Genomic DNA, 17268 nt, shown 5'->3' with positions numbered 1-17268 from the left:
CCAGCCCGCTCCCCTGGGAGTCCGAGCTCTTGGGTCAAAATGGAGAACTATAGTGTCAAAGTCTTCTTGGATGGTAAAATGAAGTTTGTAGAAATTGATGTTGGTAGTTGTGATCTCCAAATAGTCTCAAATATAGGGATCATAGAGGGAATATCAATAGAAGTTGAAAACTTCAAGTCAAAACATTCAAAAATGGGGGGGGGGGAAGGAATGTTATCGACTTTGTTTTTGAAACTGAGTGCTATCTTTTCAGTCAGTAATAAGGATATTTTAAAATGTCTATGTTTGAGATGATTAATACTAATGAAAAGTAAATATTATTCTTGGCTATTTGCCCTTCCTCATATATGTATTTGGCTTCTTCATGATTCCTTTGTTAAATCCAGCTATTCATTTTCGAAACACTCATTATTATGACGCCAGTAGAAGAGATGGCAAATGTTTATCAGGAAGAAAGAGCGTGCCTGCCACCTAATGGGGAAATTGAGGCATTTCCTAGCATCAGAGTTGACAAAGTGGAAAAATCAAAAAACCATTCGGCTGATTATAGCTGAGAATTTTTTAACCTTCTAGAATATGACTCTGCAATGAAGAAAGTGATAAAAAGCTGATATTAGATTATCCAAAGATCTTACTTTAATGAAGTTTTCTGTGATCTTAATCAAACCAACTTGACTACAAGACCCTCATATGGATATGAAGCTTTGGTCAATACTCACTGCCTTCTTGTTTATGTGATGCGTATATGTGTGTGTGTGTGTATGCACATATACATATATACATATTATGTATATTAAATAAATAATGCATTTTATATAATGTATAATATATAACAATAATTATATGTTATATGTTATATATGTATATATAACAATATATTAACAAAAATTAACAAATTAACAAAATAATATATAATACAATTGAAGATTGTATTATATATTATTTACTTAATATATGTAATAGTAATAATATAAAAGGGGATTGAAGCCCAATTAAATTGTTCAGTATTGTGATGCATCAGCATCTTTCTGCCATGCAAAATGTTTGTTTTGTAAAAAGACATTGATCTTTCAAAGCTTGTCCCTGAACCATCCCTCCCCACCATCCCATCTTGCTTATTGACTTTGTTCAGGAAAAATGCTGCAAGTTAGACTTTTCCATTAGAAGGCTAGAATGTGATTAATTATCCCATGTTTTCCTCCATGTAGGTCTTGAAACGGCAGGGCTATGATGCAGCGTGTGATATCTGGAGCTTGGGCATCCTCTTATATACAATGCTGGCAGGGTAAGCAGTTATCTTCTTTGGTACTGGGTAGCAAAGAGTGCATGTGGCAGGAGGGCACATGGGCTAATTCGTAATAGTGCTTGGGCTTGAAACTACTGCAAAGCCTATATCTCCTGCTTCTCCTGTCTTCCCAGAGACAACACATTCACATATATATTCAGGGTCTTTTGAGATTGAATTTTTTTCTCTCCCTCTCCCCTTCCTTCTTCCCTCTTGTACTTTATCCAAACCATCACCACCACAACAGAAGAAAAAGGAATTGGAACCCTGGGCTCTTACTTCTGTAAGATTTCCAATTTTATTTTGTAATAATAAGAGAGATCTTAGGATTTGGACCTGACAGGAAACTTAAAGATCATCTAGCTAAGAGTTCTTAACCTGAGGTCCATGGATTTTTATAATGTTTTTGATAACTGTATTTTAATATAAATGTTTGCATTTTATTTTACATATTTAAAAACTTTTTCAGAGAAGGGCTCCACGGTCTTCACCAGATCACACACACACACACACACACACACACACACACACACACACACACACACACAAAGTTAAAAATCCCTGATCTAGTCCAACCCATTCATTCTACATATGAAGAACCCAAAACCCAGAAATGTACAGTGACTCGCCCAAGGTCACACAAGTAGTAAGAAGCAATTGTAATCTCTCCCCAAAGCCTTCTTAAAAAGACTAGTGATAAATCAAAATGTCAGGATCTCATTGTTCAGACCCTAGCATAGAGTCTACATTTTAACTTTGCTATCAACTCACTTTAGAATCTCAGTTTTTTCCTTTGAGGGTTCCATTCCAGCTCTAAAACTCCAGGACCCCATGACAGTGACCTGTCTTAGGTCATGTTTTCTCTAACTTGTTCAATCTGTGGAGTACTTGAGTCTAGTAGAAGATCCTATAAACAAAACACTTTGATGAACTGCTCCTCTGTCACATATGTGCAAAAACATCTCAACAGGATAAAAGAAAATATATTAATTCACCTCTAAAATAAAAGTATGAGTTTTGTCTTAGAGTGATCTTTCTCACCTCAAGTTTCCTTGCATGGTACAAGCCTTGGGTTTCTCATCTGTAAATGTGTTAAATGAGCTGGAGGAGAAAATGACAATCTACTTCAGTACCTTTATCAAGAAAACTCCAAATGAGATCACAAAGAGTCAGACACAGCTGAACAACAACAATGTTGTAAACATACAGTAGAACATAAGCTCCTTGAGGGCAAGAACTATTCCATTAGTACATCGATAGCCCTAGCACCAAGCCTCAAACAGGGTAGCCACTTAATAAATGATTAATTGAATCAAATTATACAAATCCGAGCTTGAGTCCTAGAGTCACACCTTTACAACTGCTACATTAAACCACTGGATTGATGGTGGGAACTTTGGGTTCTCGTCCTGACTTCTCACCACAGTAATCCTCAGTATGTATACCATAACCTCTTTTTCTCTCATTTTTACTACATATGAAATGAAAGCATTAAATTTAACATTGAAATAAGACACGTCAAGGACAACCAAGATGACTTTGTATGGAAGCAAGTAGTAACTCGATATGCCAGAAATGAAACTGGAGAAATGTCTCCAAAAAAGACCTCTATCTGACAACCTAAAAAAATGATTATTCTTTATACCATAGGGTATTTTTATTCTTCAGGAATAAACTTATCTTAAATTATGGGAAGGAATTTTATTACCCTAAGTTTCATTCATGCCACAGATTCACCCCTTTTGCAAATGGACCAGATGACACTCCTGAAGAAATTTTGGCAAGGATCGGCAGTGGGAAATATGCACTTTCAGGAGGAAACTGGGATTCTGTATCTGATGCTGCAAAAGTAAGTTAAAACTTCATTGCATACACCTATCTACCAAAGTAGGACATCTTCCTGCTTTGATAACAAATTCCTTTATGATAATAATGATTACAACTAACATTTATATAGCTCTTACTCTGTTTCAGGAGTAATATTCAGGGCTTTATAATTGTTATTATATAATTATTGTAATATTTATATTATATTGTATTATATGTTGTTTATATCATTGTATTATATTATATATAACATGTATAATATATTAATATCATGTTGTTATAATAACATTATATCATATTATATTATTATATTATAATGCTTTTAGTATACCCATTTTACAGATAAGGAAACTGAGGCCGACAGAAACTACATGACTTGCCCAGGATCACATAGCTAATAAGTGTCTAAGGCAAAGTATATATGGGTGTATTATGTATATATACTTTGCCTTAGATACCTATTATATATGTATACATAATACACACACATATATATGTATATTATATACATGAGTAGAGTGAGTCACTCAACGCTTAGTGTACTAGGATGTGATAGAATATTTTTAAATGGTAATGAATCCTTTCATGACTGTTGCTTAACTTCTTTTGGGGTCAGGTCTCATTTTTTCCCCAGATTTCAGAATTGAGACTTATATCATTTGACAACAATCAGTATATATATCTAGTCAAAGAGTACCTGATAAAGCAAATCACAACTAAATGGAAGAGTGAGTGGAAGATTGGATGTGAGGTCAGAAAGACCTGAGTTTGAATCCTGCTTCAGACACATACTAGCTGTATGACCAAAAGCAAACTCTCTGGGCCTCAGTTTCCTTCTTTGTAAAACAGGGATAATAATAGTATCTGCTTTTATGCTATATTATATATTATACATATATAATATGCTATCATATATTATACTACTATAATAATAGTAGTCACAGGGATATCAACTGACCAATGATCAAATGAGATGATATTTATAAAGCTCTTTTGCAGACTTTTCAGTGTTATATAAATGTTAGTGATGATAATGATGACATAAGAGATCTCTGTCTCCAGAGGGATATAACATGTGAGAATTAAAACTTGCGTTTGATTTTAAAGGGATGAATAAATTTGGCTGGATGAAAATATAATTGTGTAGTTTTATTATTTGAATGGACAGCATTTGTTTAGCATTTTATAAGGTTTAAAAAAACTTTCAAGCACTCTCATTTGATCCTCACAACAATCCTTTAAGATAAGGAAGACTAGATACGTAATGACTTGCCCACGGTTGTTGATACTCAACTACAGGTCTTTAGACAATAAGCTACTGAAGCCCCTCCAGTTCTGAAGCTCTGTAATTGTATACCACGGCAAAAGCACTAGATTTAGGAATCAGGAAACTCCTAATTGTAATGTGCAGAAATGAGTAGCTATTTTTCTGGGGGTGCAAGTTGGCAGTTGCCACTTTGGAACAAAGAACCTGACAGAGCACCCAGGATGTATGCCAGGGTAACAGTTAAGGACAGGGTATAAAAGGGGGTCCACAAACCCCTGGGGACTTCACTTCTCTGACTCACCTAGAGGGTTAGGGAGGAAGAGGGTTTGGGGCCCCAGGGTGGTTTGGGAGTAAGTTTCTCTAGGCAGGTAGTGACTAATTCAATTGTTAGCCAATATTCAATACTTCCTTGGCATAGACAACATCTTTACATTACCAGCTAGTGAAAATAGCTACTACCAAGAATAGCAGCATCTGACCCAGGAGCTTGCCAACCTCTGGGCTCATCAACAAGCAACAGAGTTGGGATCTGCCCTCAAGGCTTTCTCATACTCTGACCTAGGGAACATCAACCAGTGCTTCAAGTTTTAACATCAACAATTTAGGCAAGATATTAGGGTTTCCTTTCACCTACTTTCCTACCCCTTACCTTCCCTCTGTTTAATTACAAATAAATCCTGGTTAACCCTAAGCCTAAACAATCTTGGAGCCGTGCTTACCTTACCATCAACCATCTAATTTATTAGCAGTCAGATCCACATTACAACTTAGTTGAGCAAGCCTTTCCAAGCCAGTTTATCCATTTCAATTTGAGGTTTCAGGAAGTTTCAATCTGCTTCCTGGAAACATTTCTTACTGTCTGGCTGGATTAGTTCCAAGCCCCTGGACCTGTGGCAGAGAATCTTGGGCTTAAAGGAGACCTGACTCTGCTGCTGTGGGAGGTTATCTAACTCACAAAGAGTCGTGGTTTGGGATTCCCTCCCTTTCATATTCCATCATCAGCATCTGCGTAGGCCCCTTGGCTGCTCCGAAAAGTTCCCACATAACATAATGCTCCTCTGTCTTGGGAGAGCTTGAACAATCCTTCTATATTCCATTATAGCCATTTCCCCATCAGTACCACATTAATGAGAATCTTCCTTCTAGCTATCTTCTTTGTTGTTGTCAGAAATTTAGACTCTTAAGAAATGAAAAGGAAGTTTGGGAGAGAAGAGCAATTAGGATAGCTTCTCTAAGCCAATTCCTGCTCATCTATCATGTTCCCTTTCTTCTTTCATCACAGGATGTTGTATCCAAGATGCTCCATGTGGACCCGCATCAGCGCCTGACCGCAGTCCAAGTACTGCGACATCCATGGATCATAAACAAGGACTACTTATCTCAAAACCAGCTCAGCAGACAGGATGTCCACCTGGTGAAGGTAGAATTTTAGAATCAAAGAATATTAGACTGGTCAAAGATTTTAGGAAGGTCTTTTAGTCTAACCCCATCCCTTCATTTTGCGAAAAATGATAATAAGCCCCAAGGAAGTAAAATTACTTATCCAGAGTCAGCACTATTTCATACCAAACCTGGAACAGTGCAAGTCATTTGACTCCAGATGCAGTGTTTTATTAACTAAACTTCTCTCAAGATGTAAGATGTTGAATTTAACTTAATGAGTATTTATTATCAACTTTATGTACATTTTGTTCTATATGGGCAGCTTGGTGGTGCAGGGGATAAAGTGCTAGAGTAAGGAAGACTCATCTTTGTGAGTTCAAATATGGCCTTAGACATGTACTAGCTGCATGACCCTGGGTAAGTCACTTCAACCTATTTGCCTCAATTTCCTCATCTGTAAAATAAGCTGGAAGGGAAATGGCAAACCACTTCAGTATTCTTGCTAAGGAAAGTCCAAATGGGGTCACAAAGTGTCAGACATGACTAAAAATGAGTCAGCAACAACTGTATAAGAGGCAAAAGCTATTGTGATATAGTAGTTGGACTTAAAAGTAAGGAAAACCTGGAACCTGGTTTTAAAATATGTTAGCTATGGGTAAATTGATTAACTTCTCATTGCCACTAGGAAACTCTTTAAATTAAAGAGAAACTGATCTACCTGAGTAAAAGGAGCTTCCACACCTATAGTTCCCAGATCCAGATTTCCGAAGGAAGGAAGGAAGGAAGGAAGGAAGGAAGGAAGGAAGGAAGGAAGGAAGGAAGGAAGGAATGAAGGAAGGGAGGGAGGGAGGAAAAGATAGGGAGGGAGGGAAGAAGGAAGGAAGGGAGGGACAGAGGAAGGAAGGAGAGGAAGGGAGAAAGGAAGGAAGGGAGGGAGGGAGGGAGGGAAGGGAGTCCCTACCCTCAAGAAGCTTACATGTTACAGAGAATGATGCGCAGTGTACACAATGATTAGTAATATACCAGTGATGGGCAAACTACAGCCCACAAGCCAGATGCAGCCCCCCAAAATGTTCAATCTGGCCACAACATTATTCCTAATATGACGAATACAATGAGTAAGATACAATACAATGAAACTTTGAATGAGTTGCCTTAGAAACAGCCTGACAGATGAGCATTTCCTTTCCTTTGCCCCCCTCTTTTAAAAGTTTGCCCATCCCTGGTTTATACAATGTCTTTAAGAAATGGAAAAGCATTAATGAATGTGAAGAGATTAGGACAAGCATTAATGTCTGAACCATGTCTTGAAGGAAAATAATCTAAATGGAGGTAAAGACGGGGTGCATTCCAGGTACAAGGAACAGCACAAGAAATAGAAAGCCAAGATCTAGGATAAGGTAGTCTGCTTTGGCTCAAACATATACTGTCTAAAGGTGACAAGTTAGAAAAAAGAAGTCTGGAGAGGAAGGACAGAAATAGAAGTGATACTGGGAAGCATAGAAAATATTGTTTTGCTAACTCTTGTTCTTCAAATAATGGGAACAGTAAAAATTGAAATTAAATATAAGCACATTGTACATGAATCGGTTCTGGCATCTATTAATATTTTATAACAGGGTGTCATTCAGAGTCCTAAACTCCACAATTCTAGGTCATTATCCACATGCTCAACATCACTATCAAAATTAATGTCACATAAATAGGATGGAGGCTGTTGATGAGTAGACCTTCCTCTGAGTCCCATCAAAAATATACCACTCAGTTAATATCTTCAGCAAGTGAATGACAGAATTTTAAATTATTAATCACAGTTCTGTAGCTTTGAACCAGGAGCAGTGTAATGAGGACCATAGTCGAAAAATTAACAAAAATGTAAAAACTCTTGAAAATTTCTCCCCTAGTAAAATTCCCATATGATCCATTTTTGGTCTTATCAAAATAACCCTAGTTTTATATTTCTCTATTCAAGCCTGTCACCCTGCTTTTTATTCCCCATATCCCATCCCTAGAATGCTCTCCCTCCACACTTCCACCTCTTAATATCCCTGGCTTCCTTCTGGATTTACTACAAAGGTTATCCTGTTTATTTTTTTGTTTTTTTAACCCTTACCTTCTTTGATACTAAGGCAGAAGAGCACTAAAAGCTAGGCAATTGGGATTACGCAACTAGGAAGTGTCTGAGTCCAAATTTGAACCCAAGACCTCCTATCTAGGTCGGGCTCTCTATCCACTGAGCCATCTAGTTGCCCCAAAGGCTATCTTCTACAGGAAGTTATTCCTGATCCCTCTTAGCTACTAGTGCCTTCCCCTCAAAGGTTACTCTTTAAGAATCTTGTTCGTACCTAGTTATTTGCATGTTGTTTACCCAATCAGTAAACTCCTTGAGGGCAAAGTCTATTTTTGTCTTTCTTTGTATCTCTAGCACTTAGCTGGGTGTCCAGTACATAAAGCATTGCAATTCAATAATTATTTCATTTTAAAAAGGGAGAACTTTTAAAACATTTTAGAAATTTTCCTTGAATGACTCTTTGTAGCACCTTTCCTTAGAAGATAAGTTGATAGAGGCCATAGCCTCTGATTCTGAGGTGGAAATACCTTGTAAAGCAAAGGAAATCATTTGAAAAGCTTCATTTTAAAAAGGTCCAACTACATATAAAAGATCATGGGATATGTAGCTAGAGCAGACAATTAAAGTTTATCTAACCCTTTCATTTTTATAGAAAAACTGAGATCTAGAGATATAAAGCTTGACAGTGGTAGTAGAGGGAATATCAGAACCAATATACAAATCTGGATCCTCTAACTCCAAATTTAATGCCCTTTATAATTAAAGGGACTAGAGGAAAAAACTGACTCCCTTTTGTCCTCACAAGAGACTTCACTGCTAATTTACATTTCCACCTCATTTTTAGCAATCTCAAAACTTCATAAGTAATGAAAAGTAGCTCCTTCTCACACACTCACAAAGTTTATATTCCTCTGATTTAAATGCTCCCATTGGCACTAAAAGCTCACATTTATTCAGCACTTCAAAATTTCCACATTTTCAAAACAACAACCCTGTGAGGCAAGTAGAAACATGATGCCTGGTTTAAAGTGTTTGAAGTGCCGTGTGAAGAAAAATTAGACTTGTTCTCTTTGGCTCAAGAGGACACAACCAGTAGAAATGTGTAGAAGTTGCAGGAAAGCAGAATTACCCTGGTTTAAGGTAAAACTAACCATAGCTAATAACAGCTAACATTGATGATAATTTTAAGATTCATTAGCAATATCTCATTTGATCCACTATTATTACCTCCCTCTTACTAATAATGAAACTGAGGCAGTCAGAAGTTAAGTGACTTATGCAGGGACCCAAAGCTAGAAAGTGTCTGAGACCAGATTTGAATTTAGGTCTTCAGGTCTCCAGGTCTAGCACTGTCTCCCTTGTGTCATCTAATGAATAGTCAGAACTCCAAGAGTAGATTAGGATGCTTCAATAAGTAGAGGATTTTGCCTTCTGGGTAGAGATCTTCAAATGGAAAGGTAAATGACTTCTTGTCTGAGATGTTGCCAAGAAGGTTCTGGATCAGATACAATGACTTCAAACTTCACTACTTTTGTCAACTGTGAGATTCTGTGGCACCTTCATTATAGAATTAGAAAGTGAGATTCAGAAAGATTAAGTTACTCTCAGATCGCATTGCTAATAAAGAGCAGACCCAAAATTTAAAAAATTTTCTGAATGTAAGTCTAGTGGTCTAGAGTCTACTAAACCTTATTGCCTAAAAATAACTCAGCAATAAAAATGATAATTTGCCTTAAAAACTGACCTCCACAATTGTGTCAGAGCATTAAAAATGTGGTGGTGTTTGTTTGTTTGTTTGTTTGTTTTATATTTTCCTGGAAGATCCAAACAACCCACAATCATCCAGTAACCTCTAGACATCCAATGGAACAGCTAGTTCCAAAGTCATACCAAGAATTCAGGACCACTCTTAAGAGAGATTCCTATCTCTAAAATAGTATAGAACTACTCAAAACAACAAATTACAAAGTCGACAAAATACAATGGTTTCTGATTATTCAAAGGCGAGTTCAGTTCAGTTCAAGTCAATTCAACAAATAGATCTTCATAGACTCAACTCAACTCAACTCAAATCACTGAACTCATTGCCTTGCTTTTTTAGCATTTCAGAGCAGAATATGAGATAATCACCCAACTGATATGCATCTTTGTTATTATATGATACATGTGTCTATTATTACCCACACCATCCCTTTTGACAACCAAGCAAAAGAGAGAGAGGGAATAATAGAGGAATACTGCTCATTGAATTTTTCCTGGTTCTTTCAACCCTTTTCTTTATATATTGTCTTACAGGGTGCGATGGCTGCCACCTACTTGGCTTTAAACAGAACCCCTCAGGCACCAAGGCTGGAGCCTGTATTATCCTCCAACCTGGCTCAGCGAAGGGGCATGAAGAGGCTTACTTCCACAAGGTTGTAGCAGGCGAGGAAGAACACCTAGTCACAAACCCTACAGCTCCTCCCCAGAGAGGTCCATCTTTGTTACTCAGCTCCTGGACTCATGGATACTGCACATGAGCATTGCTCAAATGACCAGAAGTCCAAAATAAGTCAGCGCTCTCCCTTGGCTCTTTCATTTCCTTTTCCAGCCCTGAACAGGACTCTGACTTATTGACTTCTCAAAGCTGTGCTGTGCCAACATTACCAATTGCTCTTCTTCCTTATTCCCAAGTAAAACCAAATGAATTAGTTTCCTCAGAATCATTTTAAAGATCTTTGAGATTCTATGAGAACCTACATATGCCTATATTTTGTCTTATTCTTTTCATCGAAATAATTTTTAAGTGTTTTTAAAGAAACACTTTTTGATTGAAAGGCCAATGATTTGAGCCCACAGTTTGCTGCCTTACCAGCTAACATGCATAGAATTAAAAAAAATAATCATTGTCCAAATACCCCATATAGCAAAATCAGTGATGTTCATTTCCAGAAGATCAAAGGCAACCAAAACATCTCCCTAAGATTTCCAGTTGGCCAGGTAATGCCCTGCACATTTTGTCATCTAGGGATAGACACCTGTTTTCATTCAGAGAAATCCAAGGTATTACTTTTCTATCTGCTTTCCTCCTGTTTTGATTGAGATCGTTTATAATGTCCCTCTTTCTCCTTTCAACTACCTAAGACATAAACTAGTCCATCAAGATGATAGGTAAGACTTTGGCCTTCATATACCAATTTCACTAAAAGGCAGAGAATTAACTCTTTACAAAGAAAGCGGTGTAGGAAAAACCCATGTCCTTCTCCATTTTCCTACTTCTACTGGCTTTAGCTCCTGGCAGTCACAAAAAGACCCATTAAGGACTTAGGGAGAGCTTTAGGTTTTCATTTCCTCAATAAGATAATTTCCCACTCCCTATGTTTTCCAAAAGCAGTCTATTTGCTGCTTGCTTTCATTTTCAGCTCTAAGAAAAAAACTGTGACTATTCAGAATATCAAGCTCTGATATCCCCTGCCCCAGATTCTGTTGGCTGAGTTTGTGCCTCTCTTAAGTCCAACTGGAATCAGGAGGTATACCATTAAGGCCTTCCACTCTCTTGCCCTAAAGAAGAAGAGGGGAGGTTTAGGGAGACAGAGCAAGAGGATGCATTAACAGTAGTGATGCACTTTTTAGAAACTGTGTTTTTGTGTTGAATGTTCTGTTTCTGTTCAGTAGGTCTATTTTGAAATCACTGTTTGACATTTTAATAATTTAAATGCTATTTAAATGTTTGACTTGATGTGCTGTGCACATGGGGGGTGGGTGGCAGCTAAGGGTGGGGGGGAAGGGTTGGGGTAGGAGCTTTGATGTGCTGACCTTTGCCAAATCAAACAATGCTGTGAATCATCAGGCAAAAGACCCAGCACCAACAGGCAGTTGTTGGAAAGGTAGACCTAGGTGTTATTTCATCTCCCTGAGGATCCCTGTGGGTCTCACTTAGTCCCGTGTGTTCAGTCCAAGAACTCAGCTCAGCAGAGTTGCAAAAGAAAATAGTTTAACTATTTTTCCATTTTGTTTTTTTTCCTGTACCATTTATTGAGAAGAAACAACTTGTTTGGTAGTAACTAAGAGAAGATCCAAGTTGATGGTGAATGCAACCTTTCTTCTGAGCTCAATGGTGGACCTCAGTGTAATTTCATGTAAATGATACCATTTGTTTCATTTCTCTCCCCCTTCTTTTTCCACATCCCACTTCCAAAGCAAGCCCACCATCATCAAAATATGTGCCAAGTTCAGAAAAATACTGGCTCATGCAAGTTGCTTTCTGGGCTTGAAAAATAAACCTATTTAATAAATCATCTTTGATTATTCTGTTAGATTTTACTGTTTGTATATCACAAACAAAGGCATTCAGGTCCATCTTTATGTCCCCATAACTTCGGTTATTCTCATGTTTATCATTATTTCCTCAATGGGCTACTAGGTAGAGAAATTTGGGTATTGGTTGATGATTTTCCCCCTGCTTAAAAAAAAAAAATGAAGGCAGCAGATTTCAGCCTCCAGTGTCTCTCTCTGTGTTAGTCCTAAAATTGATGTTTGTTTCTTTTGTTATTAAGGATTTTTAAGATTCCTTGGCTGTTAAGCCAAGTGATGAATTTCATCACTTGGAGGTTTTAAAAAGGTAAGGAAGAAATAAATGATATAGAACCACTCAGAGAGGGTGAAAGCATGTTCCATGTTTCTGCTATAAATGATACCAGCTAAAATCTTGGAGTATTTTTTTTTAATTCACGCAGATATCTTTATACACTGAACTGAATGGATCCCAAAGGCTATTACTATAGCAAAGATCAGCTTGCCTAATACCAATTCATGCATCAGCATTATCAGTTAATATGTATTAACAGAAGTAAATACCCTATTACAGCAAACTGCTAAGTAGGTATTAGATTCTGTTATAACCAAATCCAATTGGATGGCTAAAAAGCACATCCAGTTTTTGAAACTCTTATCCAAAATAAAAAGTACTTGAAGTCATTCAATAAAGAGTCAGACAAGATTTTCCTTTCCTCTTAGCAATGGGCACCCACAACTCAGTTGAGTAGATGTGCTACATTTGCACAGTAAGTGGTTTAAATGCAGAAAAGAGTGAATGTCCATTTACAAGCACAAATGCAGTGCTGGCTTTCTTGTACCAGAATAGTATTTTCTTCCACTCCTACCATGTGTGTGTATGTATATGTATATATATATACACATATATGTACACTTTTTTTTAAACCAAAACAACTATTTAATTTGATCCCCAAAAAAACTAATTCATGTAGACAGTATCCACTCCAAATTAAGAAACTGGCAAAAACAAATCTTAGGTAAGATGCTTAACAGGTTTGGTTTGGTTTTTTTTTCATCTCTGTACATGTGTTGATTTTAATTGATAGTACTTCAGATTAAACCAGTATTGTGGATTAAATGGTATTATCCTTAAAATTGCACAGTGGGATTTTACTTCCTATTTTATTCTTTGAAATGCATCATAAAGATTTCATTTGCACTCCACTCTGTTTCTGAGATGGTTGTATGTTCTCCTCCATTCCTTTCACCTTTCAGTGTCCAAAAAAAAAATCTCAGAAAGAACAAGAAGCTGAGAAAATATAACATTTCAGAAGGCCAGGAATCAGATGGCTATCAATGCTTATAAGGCTCGCTCCTAACTAGTAGGTCAAACAATTAAATCCCTGGACATGTGTGTGTTAACTAGTATTTAACAGCTTTTCTACCTAGATACCATGACCCAGCACTTTGTTTACAGGCTCAGTATCTATGTTTACAAATCATTTTTATGTTCACGCTTTCTATTTTGTTTGAAATAAGCAGTCACTGTACAGATATTTATTACGCTTTCCAGAGTTTTCTGAATAGATTTTTTTTGAAAAAACATGGGTTTTATGAAGTGTAATATTTTTATAGCATAACAACCTTTGGACTTTCTATATTGCTCCTAACAATGGTCTGTGGATAAGCTTCTTGCTACCTTTTCCCCTTGCACTGTTTTCGGTGCTGCTGCTGGCGTCAGCTGCTGTAATGTAGCATCCTTAAGAGGTAGATGGTACTGTATTGTGTAACTATCTGAACTGAGAACTCCGTGTGTTTGTGTGTAGGCGAGTGTGAGAAGCCCAGTTGCATGATGACGGACACTGGTAGAATACAATGAGCAGTTGTACTGTACAGTGGGGCAAGAGCTCACAGGGGCAGGCTGCTGGGGAGAATCCTCATTGTATCCTTCTGTATTCTGCCCTTTTGGCTTGGCATGCACATCCTTTCTTTATAAAGAAATAAAACAAAATTCTATGCTGTTTGTTTTGGGCTACCTGAATTTATTCTTCACTGAATCCATCTCAATCTAAAGGATTATCCAAAGATGATAATAATCTCAGGGTCTTATAGAAGTTATCACATGTTCTTGGGTTAGGAGTCACAAGGACAGAAAGGAACAAAGGAATTTCCCTGTTTACAGTTTTTGCCTGGGTTTTGGGGGAGTACGATGCCCATGCCATGAGGAGGGGACAGAAAGAACATGAATCATGTAACCATGGGAAAATATTCTAAGTTAATTAATTAATTAAATGGACTTTACAATGGGGAAAAAAAAGAAAAAGAAAACCCCAAATGGAATCAAGAAGAGTCAGACATGACCGAAAAACAACTGAACTGAATATTATAATAAAACAGCAAGGCATTATAGAGATCTTCACCTTGAGATTCAAATGAAGTCCAACCTTACCTTGATCCGAAGTGATGAATAAAATCTTAGGGTTGCAAGTAAACTAGAGTGTGAAGTTTTAAAAAAGCAAAATTTAAAAGATATTTTACCTTTTAAAATGTTCATAGAGATCTAATCCTTCTGGCATTTTCAGCCTTATCAACAAATATTTCCATGCTCAAATCCATAAAAAATACAGACGAACTCCTAGAAGTCCTTATGATCTTTCCAAAGTGAAAATGGAAAAATACATTCTGTATGATATTTTCCACATATTTTTAAATCATGACTTCATGGTTTAGTTTTTTCCTGCTCTAGATCAATTCATCCCAGATATGATTTGTTTTTTTATAATTTTTCCAAATCTTTAAATTTTTTTTAAGCTATTTTCAGGTTCTCCACATTCCACTTGAGTTGTGGAGCTTAGTTGGAATAAAATATAGTTCTATTCTCTCTAGTATGTAAAAAGTTATTTCATTAAAATATCCAAATCATGGCACCCAGGAAAAGATTTCTACTGCATTTAAATAACTGTCAACCAGTGATCCAAGTCTGGATAACTATTATCAGATTAATCCTGAATCAGGCAAGCCTTAAGAATCTTAGAATCAATGTCCCTAGGACCTCCTACACTACTGAAAGCCTGATTATATCATCATGAAAGATTTTGTGAGATTTAGCATTAAAGGGGAACTCAAGGGGTCTTTTCATTTTAAAGACAAGAAAAGTGAGGCACAAAGAGGGAAAATTACTCGTGTGAGATCATATATGAAATAAATGGTAGAACTGGGATTTGAACCCAATATCCTCTCAGTTCCAAATCCAAGTGACCAGGATGCAAGCTCAGTCCTTCATCAGAAGTACTTCAAACAAAGCACATATTTCACCAGAAATGGCCAAAGCACAGGTTCAGCTCTGTGACAGTCTCAAAGACACATCCTTAGTCAAGTTCTATGTCATGTACTCGAAACTACCGCTTTTTTCTGAGGTCTGTAGGATGATGTGAAGATAAGAAAAAAGAAAAACTTTAGATTATCATCCTTTTTCATCAATCAATAACCCTGCAAGCTTTAAAAAATCCTGAGAAACAAGACTATGAGAGAAACTGGGGGAATGGGGTGGCACAGAGGTAAAGAATATCCAAGCAGATATTCTCTATTATATACTCATTTAACAGAAAAGAGTCAACTCCCACACACACATGCTAAAGGAGGCTATGAAGAAATTCCATACTTTGATACTTATTACCATACTCACTCTTATAACCCTTTGTTAATTTGGCAACTTAAATTCCTAAAATTGCAATCTTTTTTTTTTAATTAATCTGTTAGGTATGAATCTTCCTCCTGTCAACATGGATTTCTGGATGACTCAGTTTACCCTTACTTTTGAGAAAACCCAGTACTGAGCACACCTATTTTGTTTTGGAAGCTTCTCTATTGGTTGAAAGTTTCTTCTCTGGAAGCCCAGCTCCTGAGTTTGACCTTTGTCTTTAATTTGTTACAGCTGATCATTCTCTAATGCCAAAGCTGCTGAATGTTAGGAGGTTTATACACCTGTTTATGTTTAGTCTTTGTAGGCTTCCCAAAAAGTATAAAGAGACTCTCAGGTTCAGTATGTCTTTGGAGTTGGCACTAAGGGCTTTGTCTTCTCCCAGAGGAATGAGCACTGAGCTGGGTCTTCTTCCCAGGGAAGAATTGCTTTATATAATCTGATGTATGATTTTGTTGGGTGGCCAAATACCCGAATCTTTTCTTTCCTTCTAATTAAAAGAATGAAGGAAAGAAAAGATTTGCGCCAAATACCCGAATCTTTTCTTTCCCAAATACCTGAATCTTTTCTTTCCTTCTAATTAAAAGAATGAGGGGGCAGCTGGGTAGCTCAATGGATTGAGAGTCAGGCCTAGAGACAGGAGGTCCTAGGTTCAAATCTGGCCTCAGACACTTCCCAGCTGTGTGACCCTGAGCAAGTCACTTGACCCCCATTGCCTACCCTTACCACTCTTCTGCCTTGGAGCCAATACACAGTATTGACTTCAAGACAGAAGGTAGGGTTTATTAAAAAAAAAAAAAAAAAAAAAAAAAAGAATGAGTTTCTAATTACTTGGAAGTTTGGTATTTATTTCCAAGTTATCAGATGGTGGCCTCAGTGGAATTCAGAGTGGAAACTGCCTAAAGCCTCCAAATGTAGGTGTCTGAACCTATGTTACCCTCAGGATTCATTGAGAGTTCAAATTCAAATTCTAGAAGAAAAGAAGATATTGGCAAATATTAAAAATTGTTATTACCAACAGGGTAACTAGAAAAATTTTACATTTTACAATGACAAACTGTATAGGATGAAATGTATATATATGTATATATACATATATATGTATGTATAAATATATACAAAACTAGAGGGGGGTAAAGGAAGGTAATATTAAGAAAAATGGGAAAACAAACAAAATGGAGTAAATTTATATTCCATAAAGATGAGCGTGGGGCCAACAGGGAAGAATAACAATACACTGTAACAGTAAAGAGGTTGGAGAGAGAAAATATTTAATACTTATGTGCATTGAAATCAACTTAAAAGAGGGAAGAACAATCAGATCCAGTGGGGCAGAGAATTGATTCGTGCCCTATAGAGAAGAAGAAGGGTAACAAAAGGACTGGTGGGGAGGGAAGCTTAAAAAGATCCTAAAGAAGAAAGAGGGAAATATGGAAATAGGTCTTGATCAATGACACATGTTAAAACCAGTGGAAATGCAC

At 36.9% G+C, this 17268-nt stretch overlaps 1 protein-coding gene across 2 annotated transcripts in view; it reads left to right on the top strand.

Annotated features, from left to right (window-relative positions):
* RPS6KA2 (ribosomal protein S6 kinase A2) overlaps positions 1-10281 on the top strand; it is a 538080-nt gene extending 527799 nt beyond the window's left edge. For both annotated transcript variants that reach the window (XM_044671880.1, XM_044671881.1), the window contains 4 exons: positions 1209-1285; positions 3017-3134; positions 5662-5799; positions 10129-10281. In XM_044671880.1, the coding sequence (XP_044527815.1) occupies positions 1209-1285; positions 3017-3134; positions 5662-5799; positions 10129-10254 (459 nt within the window). In that variant the 3' untranslated portion in view covers positions 10255-10281. The remainder of the gene's footprint in view (positions 1-1208; positions 1286-3016; positions 3135-5661; positions 5800-10128) is intronic.
* The last annotated feature ends 6987 nt before the right edge of the window (positions 10282-17268 follow it).

Source organism: Gracilinanus agilis, chromosome 4 (assembly GCF_016433145.1).
Source record: "Gracilinanus agilis isolate LMUSP501 chromosome 4, AgileGrace, whole genome shotgun sequence".
NCBI classification, from domain to species: domain Eukaryota; kingdom Metazoa; phylum Chordata; class Mammalia; order Didelphimorphia; family Didelphidae; genus Gracilinanus; species Gracilinanus agilis.
This window is presented reverse-complemented; position numbering and strand designations above follow the sequence as displayed.